At 30.6% G+C, this 15,261-nt stretch overlaps 5 protein-coding genes across 10 annotated transcripts; 2 read left to right on the top strand and 3 right to left on the bottom strand.

Moving 5' to 3' along the window:
• The first annotated feature begins 95 nt into the window (after positions 1-95).
• Positions 96-1,531, top strand: LOC124496494 (UPF0462 protein C4orf33 homolog). The gene has a single exon (XM_047060012.2). It carries the CDS (start codon positions 579-581, stop codon positions 1,347-1,349), a length of 771 nt encoding a protein of 256 aa, XP_046915968.2. The 5' UTR covers positions 96-578; the 3' UTR covers positions 1,350-1,531.
• Positions 1,385-7,313, bottom strand: Zasp52 (Z band alternatively spliced PDZ-motif protein 52). Of its 6 annotated transcripts, none has more exons than XM_047060741.2 (13): positions 6,437-7,313; positions 4,757-4,908; positions 4,403-4,529; positions 4,169-4,332; positions 4,004-4,095; positions 3,793-3,946; positions 3,401-3,719; positions 3,229-3,330; positions 3,066-3,159; positions 2,876-2,950; positions 2,256-2,739; positions 2,002-2,188; positions 1,385-1,930 (listed from the first exon to the last, which is right to left on the bottom strand). In XM_047060741.2, exons 1-13 carry the CDS (start codon positions 6,548-6,550, stop codon positions 1,616-1,618), a joined length of 2,379 nt encoding a protein of 792 aa, XP_046916697.2. In that variant the 5' UTR covers positions 6,551-7,313; the 3' UTR covers positions 1,385-1,615. The 6 variants fall into 6 exon arrangements, with proteins under 6 accessions (XP_046916697.2, XP_046916698.2, XP_046916699.2 ...); XM_047060742.2 differs by having other exon boundaries at positions 2,256-2,568; positions 6,437-7,275; XM_047060743.2 differs by lacking the exon at positions 2,876-2,950 and having other exon boundaries at positions 2,256-2,568; positions 6,437-7,269.
• A 1,106-nt stretch (positions 7,314-8,419) lies between these two features.
• On the bottom strand, positions 8,420-11,117 carry LOC124497239 (uncharacterized). The gene is given in 6 exon segments (XM_075732920.1): positions 8,420-9,029; positions 9,090-9,878; positions 9,997-10,131; positions 10,134-10,228; positions 10,295-10,446; positions 10,523-11,117. Coding segments are annotated over 6 exon segments (1,620 nt in total). The 5' UTR covers positions 10,640-11,117; the 3' UTR covers positions 8,420-8,697.
• A 941-nt stretch (positions 11,118-12,058) lies between these two features.
• Positions 12,059-13,897, top strand: LOC124497240 (lupus La protein homolog). The gene is made up of 3 exons (XM_047060871.2): positions 12,059-12,260; positions 12,340-13,483; positions 13,547-13,897. Exons 1-3 carry the CDS (start codon positions 12,192-12,194, stop codon positions 13,630-13,632), a joined length of 1,299 nt encoding a protein of 432 aa, XP_046916827.1. The 5' UTR covers positions 12,059-12,191; the 3' UTR covers positions 13,633-13,897.
• On the bottom strand, positions 13,862-15,092 carry LOC124497241 (beta-1,4-galactosyltransferase 1). Its single transcript, XM_047060872.2, has 2 exons — positions 14,759-15,092; positions 13,862-14,688 (listed from the first exon to the last, which is right to left on the bottom strand). The coding sequence occupies exons 1-2, from the start codon at positions 14,958-14,960 to the stop codon at positions 13,928-13,930; spliced, it is 963 nt and encodes a 320-aa protein (XP_046916828.1). The 5' UTR covers positions 14,961-15,092; the 3' UTR covers positions 13,862-13,927.
• Positions 15,093-15,261: the final 169 nt, after the last annotated feature.

Here is a 15,261-nt window from a genome sequence, read left to right on the forward strand (position 1 = left end):
TTCATTCGTTTGTTTTTTTTTCATTGTTGATCTTGTTATAATAATAATGATAATTGTTTTGTAAATAGTATCAAACACTCACACATACACCCCCCCCACACACACACACAAAAGATATTTGCACTCGATTTCTTGGATCATTATCATCATCATCATCATCAACATCATCATCGTCAACAACAAGAGCATCCTATTTATTAATTAATTAACTAATTATAATTGAATACATTGATCATCCAAAACCTTCTATACAGTGAAAACAAAACAGTCAAAAGTTTGATGTTCAATAGTAACGTGAATCTAAAAGACTCGTAAATTTTCTTATTATAGTAAGCAATACATTTTCAAATATACACACACACACACACATAAATCTATCGGCAAAAACAAAAACAAAAAATCTCATTTCTTGTCTCTTTATTATCAACACACACACACAAAAAAATCTCCTTATTTTCATCAAAGTGTTTTTGACTCTTATCGTGATTGATGTAATGCGAGTGTTTTTTCTTTGTTTTTTCTTGATTCTTTTCATATATATCATCATTATATAAATAATAAATGCAACAGATTGAATTATGATTAGTCAAAAAAAAAAATCCAACTATAGTCTGTTCTCATTTTTTTTCAACACAATTTTTTCATTGATTTTTTTATTTACAATCTGTGAGAAGAAATTTGATAAAGAAAAAATGTTCGGTTTTCATCGATTTTCAACGTTGTTTTTTGTTGTCGTTGTTTTCATATCCATTTTTCAACTCCATCTATTCGAAACAATGACAATGTCGTCAACATATTCGACAAGAATTAAAACCACATGGAATAATGAATCTATTGCCGCCGAACAATTTATATCAATTTCTATGCATTATTCAGGTGAAGATTTAATCATATTGATTCATGCTCCATTCTACAATGATCCAGTATTACCAGATTGGTCAAAAAAACCTGGAACATTTGATAAACTTTATGAATATGAAGTTGTTGAATTGTTTCTATTGAATTCACAAAATGAACATTATCTAGAAATTGAACTTGCTCCTCGTGGTCAATATTTATTACTGGAATTGAATGGCTATCGTAATGTAACACGAACACCGATTTCATTGAAATCATATGATGTAAAAATTCAGCATGACAAACATTGGTCAGGTCGAGCAATTGTTTCAAATGATGATCTTCCTTATGGTATTGATAAATTTAATGCATACGCTATTCATGGTTCCGGTTCGAACCGGACATATTTATCATTGTTTCCGGCTCCTCATAATAATCCAAACTATAGTGAACCGGATTTTCATCGACTTGAACTTTTTAAACCAATTTCCTTGTTCCGTCCTTATCATTAACATTCATAGGTTCGAAAGGTTCATTGATTCATTGATTTTGCGACTAAATTTTATTTTATTTTATCTGATTTTTTTTTTGTTAAATTGTTGTTGTTGTTGTTGTTATTATTATTAGTAGTAGTAATGCAAAACAATCAATTATAAATCGCAAACAAATAAATAAAACATTACAATCATTTAAATCATTCAAATGAATTAATTGAATGGCTCTCTATTGATTTTTTTTTTCATTTAATGTTTTCTATTCCTACCATAATTGGATTCATTTATCTGGCATGTGCTTTGCAATATGGTCGTCCACCTTTAGCAAAGAAACTTTGTCCTTCCAGATTATTATGACAAACAGTACAACGGAAACAATTTGAATGATAATTTTGATTTAATGCTTCTACCCAACGATCACCAGCAGCAATTGGATAACCACAGCCAACACATTTTGTAGTGAATAAATCATTCCAATCTTTTTCACAATATGGAAACGAATCTTCTAGATAGAATTCTGAATTACCAAATGGTTTACGGCAATGAGTACAGGTAAAACATTCTGGATGCCATTTCTTTCCCAATGCATTCAAACAATCCTAGATTTTCAACAAAATAATTTCGATATATAAGATATGATGAGAAATTTAAAAAAAAAAACAAAATTTACCCCTTTGATCCTTTGAAAGCATTTAGCACAGCTAGGAGCAAAATGTGTTTCATAACAATTTTCGCAATATAAACGATCCTGTTCTTCAACGAAACCATTTTGTTCTAATGAACGTTTGCAAAGATTATTGGCACAGATAAAATGATTTGGACACCATGTTTTATTCAATGCCATAATGTATTGACCACTGTTAATGGAAAATGATTTGCTGAAATTGTTTTTTTTCTTAAACAAACAAACAAACAATAACATACCGAATCGGTTGTGAACAATAACCACAGAATGGAATCACACCACCGGTAAGTTGATTCTGTAGCATACCTTTACCACGTTTTGGTGCCATACGATTCATATCGGTAGTCGATGTTTGTTTATTACCGAATGATGTTGTTGTTGATGATGAATTCACCGCTGTTGTTGTTTGACGTTGTTGTTGTGTAGCATTATAGTTGGGAACATTTTTTGCTGAATAAGCCGACGGAAGCGTTGTCATCGGTTGGGTACCAGCTGGACCTGCCGAACCAATCGGTGTCGAATAAGTTGTCGTTTGGCTAGAAGCATACGTAGCTGTTTTTGGATAAGGCAAATTATTTGGATTAACACCACATGGGCTACCAGGAAATTTAGTAGTTGCTGTACGTGTTTCATAAGTATTAGTTGTTACTGAATAATTGCCTTGTGTTTGTGGTAAGCTTGAATAGCATGATTTTGGCCGATTCATTTGTTTAGCTAACGATGCTAATTATGATTAATTAAATTAATTTTTTGTTTTTGTTTTCGTTTTAAATGCGTGGGTGTAAAGTATTGGAGAAAAGATCACGATAACACGAGATCAAATCATTCAACTCAGAATCGTACATGCACATACACTTACATGATAAATAATCAGCGGCCGGATTGGATGGTGCCATTGATGGCTGTATTATCGGTTGGTTAAGATTTCTTTGCACTGAATGGAGCAAGTGTAAATTGCAAAACAAACAAAAAAAAAATAAAACCATGCAAAAAAAACCAAGGAAAAAATTGTAAGCAAGAATCATGAAGAAGACAAAAAGTCAACCTACCAGTTGAATGAGTTTCTGTTGTATAATTATACGATGATGGTGATTGCGATGCCATCGATCCATACATTGAATTACGATTTGTTTGACTTGGTGACTAATTATTTTATTTAGAAAAGAAATTTTCAGGTTGTTTCCATAATTCCTTAATTATTTACAAACTTACAAAATTTGGTTTTGGTGGTGCAATCGGTGAAAATTTTTTTGGCATCGTATTGAAATTTGGTGACGATGATTGAAATCCGTTCTGTGTTTGTAAATTAGTAGACTAATTGTTTTTTTTTTTTTGGTTTGATTTATTGATGAAAATTCGAAATGTTTAAAATTCTATCACTTACCTGATATGATTGTACGGGTATTGAAATCTCTCTTGGTTGTGGAACTGTTTGTGGTGATTGAGATAATGGTGAAATATGTTGTCGTTGTTGTTGTTGTTGTTGTGAGAATCCTAATGGTGCCGGTTTAACATCCGGTGCACTTGGAAAACCTTGACCACCGGTTTCACCTAATACGGCACGCATTTGTCTAGCATGAATATCGCAATATAATTTATCATTGATATTAAAATAGCCAACATTTTTCAATGAAGTTCCACATGTAGCACAAACAAAACAATCAGCATGTAATGATTTATTATTGATTCTAACAAATACGCCTCTGGTTTGTTTATGGATGAAAATTTGAATTGAATTTATTCATCAGTAAGAAAAATCAAAGCTATAATACATACACAATCAATCGTTCACAATGTGCACAAACATTACGATTTCGTTCATCAATTTGTTTTTGTGGACACGGTCCACTTGGAGCTGTTACATGACGTATTGGACCATCAATAGATGATGGATCATGAAAGCCATTTTTTTCAGGTGAATCTGATAAACCTATTATATTCGGATAAGAAAATTGATTGAAAATTAAATTGATTATATTATTCAAACCTTTAGATTTACGCATCTCTTCTTCTTCTTGAACTAATCGATATACAGCCGAATCTTTATTTACCGGTTGTTCCGGTTTTATGAAATTTATTCTATATGATATCAAAAACAATATTTTGTTTGATGATTTATTTATTCTGGATCAATATTCTGGAACACACTTACCCAGTAGCACCGGTTGCCAATACTTGTGAATGTGCATTCAATGTTTCTTCCAATGCTTTATCAGAATATAAATTGATTGGCGAATTAAATTGTTTATGCACCAATTTTGGCCCATTAAATGGTTGGGCTGTTGAATTGTGGCCACTTCCGATTCCGGCATATTCCTATATATCAATTGATTCAAATTAATGGAACATTAAAAAAAATTATTGATTAAAGAAAGAAAAAAAATACCTCAGGATTTTTAGCCAATGATGTTTTAGTATAAATTTGTGGCTCCATTGATTGTGCTTTATTATTTTGACTGATATCGAATGAACCGACAGGTGTAACTGTTGGTTTCCAAGTGTTCATAGGACCTCTTTGATTATAACAACAACAGCCGAAGCAACACAGCAATATGATAATGATAGGATAAACAGACAATGGTAATAAATCATTTGAAATTTGTCAACTACATTATTATTCATTATATGATATACGGATGTGTGATTTTTGGGGCGGGACAATTATTGGTAGGTGTGTGTGTGTTTGTGTGTGTGTATCTGTTTGTATTTGTTTATAAAAAGGATTATTACATTACATTACCTTTCTAAATACAATTCAAGATAATTGCCAGCATTCAATATTTGATCCTGTGCATCTTTATGACGCATTTGATCACATTCTTTTCCATTTATCTTTAGTATAATATCGCCTAAACATACACCAGATTGTTCAGCTAAACTTCCTTCCGATACCTATTTAGAGAGTTAGTTAATGAAAAACAAGAATCAAATAAGCCACAATAAAACATTAATGATGATGGAGGTCATGGGCGAAAAATTTAGCCAAGAAAAATAAGAAAAAGAATTTGTGTTTTAAATTTCATGATTAAAATGATTAATTTTTTTTCTTTATTTTTTTTTCTATAGAATTTATGTTTTTCCGATGAATTGTAACAAACATTGGTTGTTGATGTTTGTTTGTGTTTGTGCGTGTGTGTGTGTATATATGTTTCTAAATGAAATGCCATCATGGTAAAGAGTTATTTTTGGCCGAAAAGAAAAATTCTTTAACCAAATAGAAAAAAAAACATTCCATTCCATCAGAAATGAAATATATAATGAGAATCTTAGCCAAGAAAAAAAATCACACAGTAAGAATCACAGACATTTATTGGTGCAAGGGCGCCAAAATCAGATTGAGTGTTTCCTATTATTATTTTCCATGATTATGAGAATGAACGAAAAAAAAATTTGGGAAACACTTGTACGATAATGCTGACTAGGCGTGTGTTTAAGCCATCAAACACTAGAATATTCTTTAAATGAATAAAAATGTTGGCAACGAATCCCTTAGAAAAAACAAATAATTTGGACATGTCAAACGCCATCACTGAATTGAATGGATTTGCTCCAAATCTAAAACTATTTAGCTAAAGCTCATCCATTACATTTATCATGGATGAATTTATCATCGAATTTTTTTTCGGGTTGTCTATGCGTTCCATGAAAATTGTTTTTTGATGAACTGTCACAACACACATCGTAATCATATTGAAAGAGTAAAGAAGATAAAATAATACGGAAATAGATAATGAATATTGACAAAAAAAATCTGGCTTCATATAATAAGCTATTCATCGAACAAACGACACTAATATTGATGATGATAATGATAATGGCTAGATGCATCAAAAATAAATAGAGAAAAAGATTGATGTACATGAATCAAACATTGGCATCATTCAAAGAATCATGCCAACATTATGATTTAAAAAAAAATTTGAATAATGTAGTTCACTCTTTCTCTCTCTCTCTAGTTGATGTCGTTTGCCTCATGAATTGCAATTGGCTAGAATTTTATTCATTCCATTGTTTCTTACACAAGTATTATGGCCAAGAATAGGCCTGAATTCGGGTCATCGATCACATACTATTGATAGTAGCAGTAGGATGGTGTGTTGATGATGATGAATATATGTGGCTGGCAATCAACATAGAGATTCGATTGTAAAAAAAAAACATTTTCATCAAAATAAAACATAAAAATGTGTTTAAACAACCGAAAATAACAACAATTTTTATATGTTTTTTTTTCTCTCTCTGTTTCTCTCTATTCATCGTGATGGATATATCACATATTGGAAATTTATAGCAGATCAAAATGGTTTATTTCGTTTGTTTAAATATTGAATATAAGTAAACACAAAAATTTATTCGATTCATTGATAGCCAATTTTGGAGAACAAGAATTCTAGCCTATAATAATGACAAATGTGCTTACCTTGGCCATAGATAATGGCATCTGAAATTCTTGTCCACCTTGAAGACGAAAACCCCATGGTGTTGATTGATCAGATCGCATTAATTTTGCTGTTATAAATGTTCCTGTAGCCATCGTTGTTTGTTTGTCGTATCGTTGCTAATAAATTCTCAGATTTCAAATTGTATTTTTTGTTGTTGTTGTAGATCACTGTAGTAGTGGGCGTATTCCAGGAATAGAATAACTTCAGAATCAATCTATTAATAAATCGATTTATAAATCAACAGACATCGAAGCTAGTGGATTCGTGCGCAACAAACAACAAATTTTCAAATGGAGAATCGTATAGATTGATTGAAATTTTTTTTTTACTAATGGAATAATCAATTATGATTCTCGTATCATTCAATATTCGAATCCGTAGTCACTGTTTATGAATATGAAAATAATGATGATGATGATGATGTTGATGGCAATGAAGATTCGAGACGTTAACGAGACAGAATAAGTTTATCACAGACACACACACACACACACACATGTACACATTCAATTGAAGAAACTGGATCAAATCAAAAAAAATGAACTGATGAACTTTATCAATGTTGCACAATGTAAGCTATAATCAAGAATGGCATCTTGAATAAAACGATTCTACATTCAACGGCATCATCATCATCATCATCATAATGACGTCGACTTCATTATTCATTGTTGATGATTGAAAATCAAGACATCAAACGAAAGAATTTGAAAGAGTTGCAAAAAAAAATTAAAGAATTCGCGAATATTCGCGCATGAATAATGAAGAAATGAACAATCAAGGAATCACCACCACCACCATCATCATCATCCAAATTGTTGCGCTTACACACGATTTCGAACAATAATGTTGACTAAATGTGATAAATATATACGAAGCGACACTGTTGCAAACTTTCAAAAAAAAAAAAAAAAAAAAATGAAAAAAAACCATTCGAATCCTCACATTGCCTCAATCCAACAGATATGAAATGAATAAAAAATTGTAAACCCAAAAAAAGCCTTGTTATATGTTGGATGCTATTGAAGAGAGAGAGAGAGAGAGAACGAACGAAAATGAACAACAACAACAACAACAACAAAAAAGAGGAAACATACAGACACACACGATTACCAGACAATATTTCTGGTTTATAAATTTGAATATATTATGAATCTGATTCGGCGTCATTTAATTCATATACAAAGATTTTTAATGTCGATTAAAATTTTTATTATTATTAATATATATATAGATCCTAATGGCATGATTTCATCGATATCTATGTTGATATTGTTGATTCATTTTGATGAATATATAACTGTAAACTGATTCTTTCTTTTTTTCACTCTTTCTCTCTCTCTATTGAATGAATAATTGCAATTCAATGAGAATATACATGATGCCAATATGGTAATATTTGCACCATGAACCAGATCCATATTCCATCATATAACACACACACAGACACCATTTATAACCATTTGAAAACAATTCAATTCAATTGTTTATTTCAAACTCTTTTTATTTCTTCTTTGGCTGGTTATATATTATTGTGTTTAATGTAAATGTATGTATGTAACTATCGTGGCTTTTCTTTAATTCATTCGATTTTTGTTTTTTTTCGCACATCATTTTTTTTTCTTCTTCTTCCAGATTCACAATTCCGACAATAAAAACAATTTGTTGTTGTTGTTGTCGTCGTTGTTGTTGTTTGATTCTTATCATAGACATGGAAAATGAAGAAAAATCTCAAATATGATGTCAAGGGTGAATGGTGAGATGAGCTAGATGGAATGAACTAGATTTTTTTTTGTTTTGTTTTGAATTTCTAATCTAGTTTCTATAGAAATAAAAAAAACAGATATCTTAAGATTTTGATCATGATCATGATCATCAATGAAACAAGATTCCAATGAAACGTGACATTATCCAATGGATCAACAACAATCCCTTGTAATATATAAAATCTCATTTGATAATTTTTTGAACATTTTTATTTCATTTCATTTTTTTTTTATTATCAACATCAACATCGTTGATTTTTCTTGTTATATTATCAATATAATCATAATCAGAATCGATTGTTAATTTCTTATTTTGTGTGTTGATGATGAATATTGTAGGATAAAGTTGAAATGGGCAAAACAAAAAAAAGGTGGTGGTGGTTGTGATTAATTGTGTGTGTGTGTGTGTATGTGTGGAAAAGATAAGTAGATATTGGATCTAAAATTTTGTTTTTAGTTTAGAATTTTTATGATTAAAAATCCTTTATCAATTCTGTTTGGGCAATATATTGTGTTCCAGGTGGTGTACGATAAGTAATAGGCACATGTGAACTAATCCAACCGGGTGCTGGACTTGATTCACGGCTTGGATTATATGCATAATTTATATCATCATTTTCATCCGGTATAAAACCAGATCTACCGGCTGGTGTTGAATTACTTGGTGGTGGCCAAATACGTGTTGATGATCGTACACGACCATAATTAACGAATGGTGAATTAGGTCGATCACCATAACCAAAATCACGATCAACTGATTGTGCACGACTTGGTGGCCATGCATATTCTTGATTATGTGGTGAATCTAAATAAAAAAAAATTGAATTGAATTATTCAAAAAAAAATCGATTATAATATTGCTTACCTCGACCTTCAACATATGCACCTTTATGTACATTTGGTACTGGTGGTGGCCATACAGGACGAATTTTTCTACGTTCAATACCAGATAATGATGGCCGTAAATTTTTAATTGTTGGCGGCGTTTGATTAATATATGTTTGCATCTGTCGTGTTTGTGATGGTAATAATTGATCAACATTAGGAATATTAACAATAGGTAATGGATCTTTCCAATCACGATCCGAACTAATTGAATTAAATCTTTGACGATGATTGACACCGAAATATTTTTTCTCATTATTCACCGGTTGTATACCATGATTACCAATTGGTACAATTGATTTGACCATTATACGATTTGTATTGGGCAATCCGAATATTTTTTTATTTGGATCAACACGAATAGGATTGTTATTGGAATCATTAAAATCAAAATTACTGCCAATTGTAGGTGTTGATGGTGTTGATTGTGAGACTTGCCGTGATTGTTGTTGCATTGGTTGTTGTTGTTGTTGTGTTTGTTGAGGAAAAGCCGGTGATGATGGTGTTGTCAATGAAATCGAATGATTCAATTGCAATCGATTCGGAGATTTCGATGGCGAACGTGGATTCAGGCCAAAAACACGCACATCTTTTCGTGGTTGTCCTGGTTGTGTGGCTTCTGGACGTAAAAGTTGTTGTTGTTGTTGTTCATCAGATCTAAATATTGTATTGTTGTTGTTTGGTTCAGGACTATGTATTGGTTTGAATTGTCCAATTGAAGAATCAGGTGAACGACTATTAAATGATTGTGGTGAATGAATGGCTAAATAAAATGTATTGTAAATTCGAAAAAGATCATCACAAAATCATCTATTCCATACCTTGGTTTCCATTTTGCATTGTTGGTGGTGCCATCATTTGCATTTGTACCTGTGTTGATCTAATGACATTTTGATTATCTCGTGACATTATTTGATTTGGCTGCTGCTGCTGTTGCTGTTGTAATTGTTGTTGTTGTTGTTGCTGATGTTGTTGTTGTTGGTGTTGATGTGAATAAATAGGTGGTTTAAATGGAACTGGTGGAAATGAGCCGGACGTTCCATATACGGGACATCTGATCTTTCAGAAATTATTTCCGTGTTTCGTTCGATTCGTGGTTCAACATCTCGGCCATCATCACTTTTTAGACAAAAAAAAATCTGTATGATCAAATGATCAAACCAATAACGAAAAAAAATGGCTCACCGAAGAATAAATAGATCAATACAATGTGTACATCGGAGAATAATTTGTTGAACTTCGTCATGTGTTAGGCCACGTAAAGAGATGTTTCCGATACGAACTAATTCATCACCTTCAGAAAGGCCACCCAAATATGCTAAACTATCTGGTGTAACCTAATCAAAAGAGAAAAAATGGACAAATTTAACATCAATTTTTCCAAAAAAAAACAAAAACAAAACATCAACCTACTTTTTGTATCTGAAATGGTTGACCTATTTCAGCACCACCACCTAAACGAAAACCCCATGCTTGGCTTGGATTCTGGCGGCGTAATGTCACCAAAGTTGGTTTTTTAAAAGGTGGCATATTCTTGTTTACACACAAATACACACACACACACACACAACGATTTATGGCTCTCTTCACAAATTAGATTATTGAATCAATCAAATTTGATGAAATTGAGAATATTAAAAAAAAAAATTCACAATAATTAAACCATACATATAATAAATAATAAATTATATGAAAGACAAATTCGTTCGACGTTCAAGTTATTTTGTCTGTCTTGGAAAAGACCTACAGGAAAAGAATCAATATTCTGTATATCGTAAATGGTAAAAATGTTTTCTCCTTTTTCGTATAAATTGCAATAATAATAAAGCCAATCGTTGTTATTGTCGATGATGACGATGATGATGTTGATATTTTATTTTTCACTCAAGTCGAGCAATTCTTTACAGTAGTAGAAGAATTTCAATTTTTAAATTTAGAATCAACAACGATGATGTTGATGTTGATGTTGATGATGATGATGATGATGAAACTGTGTTGACGTGTATGATGATGTTTCTTACATTTGTCACCGACACCGATTTCTTTTTGATTATCATACTTGATTTGAAGAATAAAAAATTTTTCTTACACTTTCGACCGTCATCATCATCATCATCAAATAACCATGATTTGAATTGAAAGAATTTTTTCTCATAACAACTGCCACTACTACTACTACTACTTTTTCAAATTCTTTCAGCTATTATTGTTTTTAATCTTGAAAATATTTTTTTTCCAATTTGTAAATACCGATTCTGATTCTTATAAACATTCTTTTCTTTTCATTGATCTACACATGTAAATTAATATTTTTTTTCAAAAAAAAAAATGTACCGAATCTGGGCAAAAAACAAGTAAGCCTACATACATTACATTTGTAGAAAGAGAATTCTTGAATCAACTGAATAAAGTAGAATGTGAAAACGATTCTAAACGATTCTAATATGTTGTTGTTGTTGTGTTGCCAAATTTGTGGGCAACATCCCTAAACAATTTTTTAACGTTTTTTTTTGATGATGATGATGATTATTAGATGGATCTTTTTTTATTTCAAATATTACCGCTGTGCATACATCTTATTTTGGTTTCCGCACATCGTATTGTCATTTATATTTAAGAAAACAAAAAATCTGTAATTGGCCCAATTCCAGATTTATGGTTTTTTTTTGTTTCATTGATGATGTTGATGTTTATTGAATTCAAATCGATTCCAGATCAGCCAATAAAATTATCGAAGGTCGATTTTTTGTTTAGGAACAAGGTTATAATGATCATGATAATTTTTAATGTTAAAGTCTGGATGGAAAAAAAATATTGGATTTGTGGCTAGTGAAAAATTTTTGAATTTGAAAAAATTTTTCAATTTTGTAACTCGTTCTTATAATAAAAGATGGCAGCACAGATGTTGAATGATTTGAAGTTCTTTTTTTCCAGTTACAGCATTGATGAACGCAAGCCACGTGTTTTCACATATATTGCATATATTTCGCGTCAAGACGAGCATAATTCGCAGGTGATTGATTTTCAATTATTTCGAAAACAATTCAATTTTGATAAATAAAATTCTACTATATATTTCAAAATGGTCACTGCTGAAGCGGAAAAAGTTGACATCACCGATAGTGAAAAGAAAATCATTGATCAAATCGAGGTAATAAATTCATCTATTGTGACTGAATGTATTTTTTTTTGTATTAGAAAAATTAATCTTGATGATTCTTTATTCTTAGTATTATTTTAGTGACATTAATCTGCGTCATGATAAATTTATGAAATATCAATTGAGAGAAAATGATGGCTGGTTTCCATTGGATAAATTGATGACATTCAATAAGTTGAAAACATTGTCTACTGATAAAAATGTCATCATAGATGCATTGAAAAAATCATCAAATGGTCTAATTGAATTGAGTGAATGTGAAACAAAATTGCGAAGAATTAAACCATTACCAGAATATACACCTGAATATTTTAAACAATTGAATCTTCGTACACTACATTTGAAAGGATTTCCTAAAGATTCTACATTTGAACAATTGAAAATTTTTTGCAGCCAATATGGTGAAATTGATTCAATCGAAATGCGTAGACGTGATGGTAATTTTAAAGGCTGTATTATGGCTGTATTTAAGAATCAAGAAATTGCCGATAAAATTCTTGCAACTGATGGTCTTAAATATAATGATATGGAATTATTGAAAGAGAATAAGGAACGATATTTTGAGCGTAAAAAAAATTTTCTCGAATCAATTCGTAATAAAAAAAAGAATAAAAAATCTCATGAAGAAGTAGCAATCAAAACTGAAGGAGCAATCATGAAAATTACTGATTTGTCTGCCGAAACCAAATATATTCAAATTAAAACAGAATTGACTAAACATTCCAAAGTTGCATTCGTAACGGCTATTGGTGAATCACGACAATGTATGGTTCGATTTGATGAAAAAAATGGCGCAATACAAGCATTGAAAGCTTTGCGTGACCAATCTACCAAAAAAGATGAAGATAAAACCAATGATGGCGAAAAAAAAGATGGTGATGATGCTAAAGTTGAGGATAAAAAAGATGGTGATGATTCTAAAGTTGAAGATAAAAAAGATGGTGATGATGCTAAAGTTGAAGATAAAAAAGATGATGACGATGCTAAAGTTGAGGATAAAAAAGAAGTTGGCAATGAAAAGGATTCCAATGTTGAAGAGAAAAATGTAAAGAATGACGATGAAGATTTGACAAACGAATTTATCGTTAAACTTTGTGGACAAAATGTCAAGGTTTCATTAGTTAGCGGTGAAGAGGAGAAAAAGTATTGGGTCGATTTCAACCAAAGCCGACAACAATCCAATATTGGACGATCAAAAAAGAATAAATGGCAAAGTAAGTTAATTTTCTATTTAAAAAAAAATAAATTTCTTATAATCAAATAAAAATTTTTCACAGAAGGTAAAAAACGTCATTTTGACAATAAAGATAACGACAATGGCAATCAAGAGCCAAAGAAAAAGTTGGCAAAAGTGGAAGGATAATAACTAATCCACAACGTCCATACATCATCAAATCTTTTACCAGAATATTTTGTCAATAATTTGAAAATTTAAATGGCACGAAGTCCGAAGACTCTTGTACCGATGATGAAATGAAAAAATAATTGCATGAAAGAATATTTTGTCAACAGAATTTCAAATAATTGTTTCTTTCACTATAATTTCATTCTATATTTAGCATATAATATAACTGCATTATTATTCTAAAATATTTGCAAATAAAGACAAAATACTTCAAGTTTTATTATATGATAGTCATGATTATTTGTTTTTATTATTATTCATTAAGTATGGCTTGAATTTTTGTATATAATGGATAAAATTCAATTGATTTTCGTACATATGTGGTATTCAATGTGGATAGGCCATCAGTAGATATTCGATCTAAAACATTAGCCAATAATTTTTGTCTTTCAACATTTGATTGTCCTTCATGACCATGTTTGATCATCGTACATCGAGCAACATTCTGTGGATATCGTTCAATAAGACCAAAATTATGTTTAATTCGTTGATAGAAATCATCATCTTCGCCGCCCCATCCACTATACAGATTTGAATAACCGTTTACATGACGAAATTGTTCCTTGCTTATTGTAATAACACCACCAAACAATGTTGGATAAATTAGAACGAAACGAAATTTATCCAAATATGAGCACAAATGTTTGGGCAATTTTGTACAGGAATATGTTTGCTCAATATTCAAAGGCAATATATCAACATCATGAAATATGAAACAATCAATTTCATGTTCAAGACCAAGAGATTCTTGAAAACCAATGTTTAATAAATTGGCTCTATTAAATGGTTTATCATCAGCTTGTTCAATAATAAAAATCTGATAATCAATTTGATTCTGTTTGATAAGAAAACTGTGCATATGTTGTAGGAATATTGTTAAATGCTCGGTTCGATTACGAAAAGGCACAATAATTGCAACTCGTTGTTTACGATTCGAATCACAGTGTTTATTATGATATCGGCCACCATAATCAACAGTGGCTAATTGTTCAGAATTGTTAAAATATCCATTAGCTATAAAGATAAAACAGAATGAATGTGACAGAAATATATTAACAATAAATTAACAATCACTGAATCATACCATTTCTATACAAATTAAATTGTTTGTGCGGACATAATAATTTTGGTGGACGAATTTCAATATAACCAAAATGATAAGAATTCGGTAAAGTAAGTGGAAATAAAAAGGCGACTAGAAGTGCAAATATGATGAATTTTTCAATAAAATTTAAACGATCATTCCATTTTCTTAATATTATTCGTAAATTGGTCCATATGGACATTTTATCAGTATATCAAAAAAAAAAAAAAAAATCAAAAACAAATTCCACACTGAAACATTTTCTAAATGGAAAAATTTTCTGAATACAAAATTAATTTGCGAGCATATTATTATTACCATTCATAAATTCAATGATGATGATTGAACTAAACGAATGATTATAACGGATTCAATTAGAATATATAATAATCATTGATTTTTTCAATCGATTTTTTTTTGTTTTGTTTTGTTTTGATATTCTCCTATGATTTTATCATTCCAGAATCATGTTTGTTATAATGTTCAACATTCCATTCGAAACT

Source organism: Dermatophagoides farinae, chromosome 7 (assembly GCF_024713945.1).
Source record: "Dermatophagoides farinae isolate YC_2012a chromosome 7, ASM2471394v1, whole genome shotgun sequence".
Classification (NCBI taxonomy): Eukaryota; Metazoa; Arthropoda; class Arachnida; order Sarcoptiformes; family Pyroglyphidae; genus Dermatophagoides; species Dermatophagoides farinae.

Bases quoted from the DNA above. Each gene is read 5' to 3' on its own strand.
- LOC124497240 (XM_047060871.2), top strand. From the start codon at position 12,192: ATGGTCACTGCTGAAGCGGAAAAAGTTGACATCACCGATAGTGAAAAG. The intron at 12,261-12,339 runs GTAATAAATTCA...CTTTATTCTTAG, and splicing joins AAATCATTGATCAAATCGAG to TATTATTTTAGTGACATTAA. The intron at 13,484-13,546 runs GTAAGTTAATTT...AATTTTTCACAG, and splicing joins AAAAAAGAATAAATGGCAAA to AAGGTAAAAAACGTCATTTT.
- LOC124496494 (XM_047060012.2), top strand. From the start codon at position 579: ATGATTAGTCAAAAAAAAAAATCCAACTATAGTCTGTTCTCATTTTTT.
- LOC124497241 (XM_047060872.2), bottom strand. From the start codon at position 14,960: ATGTCCATATGGACCAATTTACGAATAATATTAAGAAAATGGAATGAT. The intron at 14,689-14,758 runs GTATGATTCAGT...TTATCTTTATAG, and splicing joins ATTTAATTTGTATAGAAATG to CTAATGGATATTTTAACAAT.
- Zasp52 (XM_075732908.1), bottom strand. From the start codon at position 6,550: ATGGCTACAGGAACATTTATAACAGCAAAATTAATGCGATCTGATCAA. The intron at 3,720-3,792 runs GTATGTATTATA...TAAACAAACCAG, and splicing joins CATTGTGAACGATTGATTGT to AGGCGTATTTGTTAGAATCA. The intron at 3,160-3,228 runs GTAAGTTTGTAA...TAAAATAATTAG, and splicing joins CACCACCAAAACCAAATTTT to TCACCAAGTCAAACAAATCG.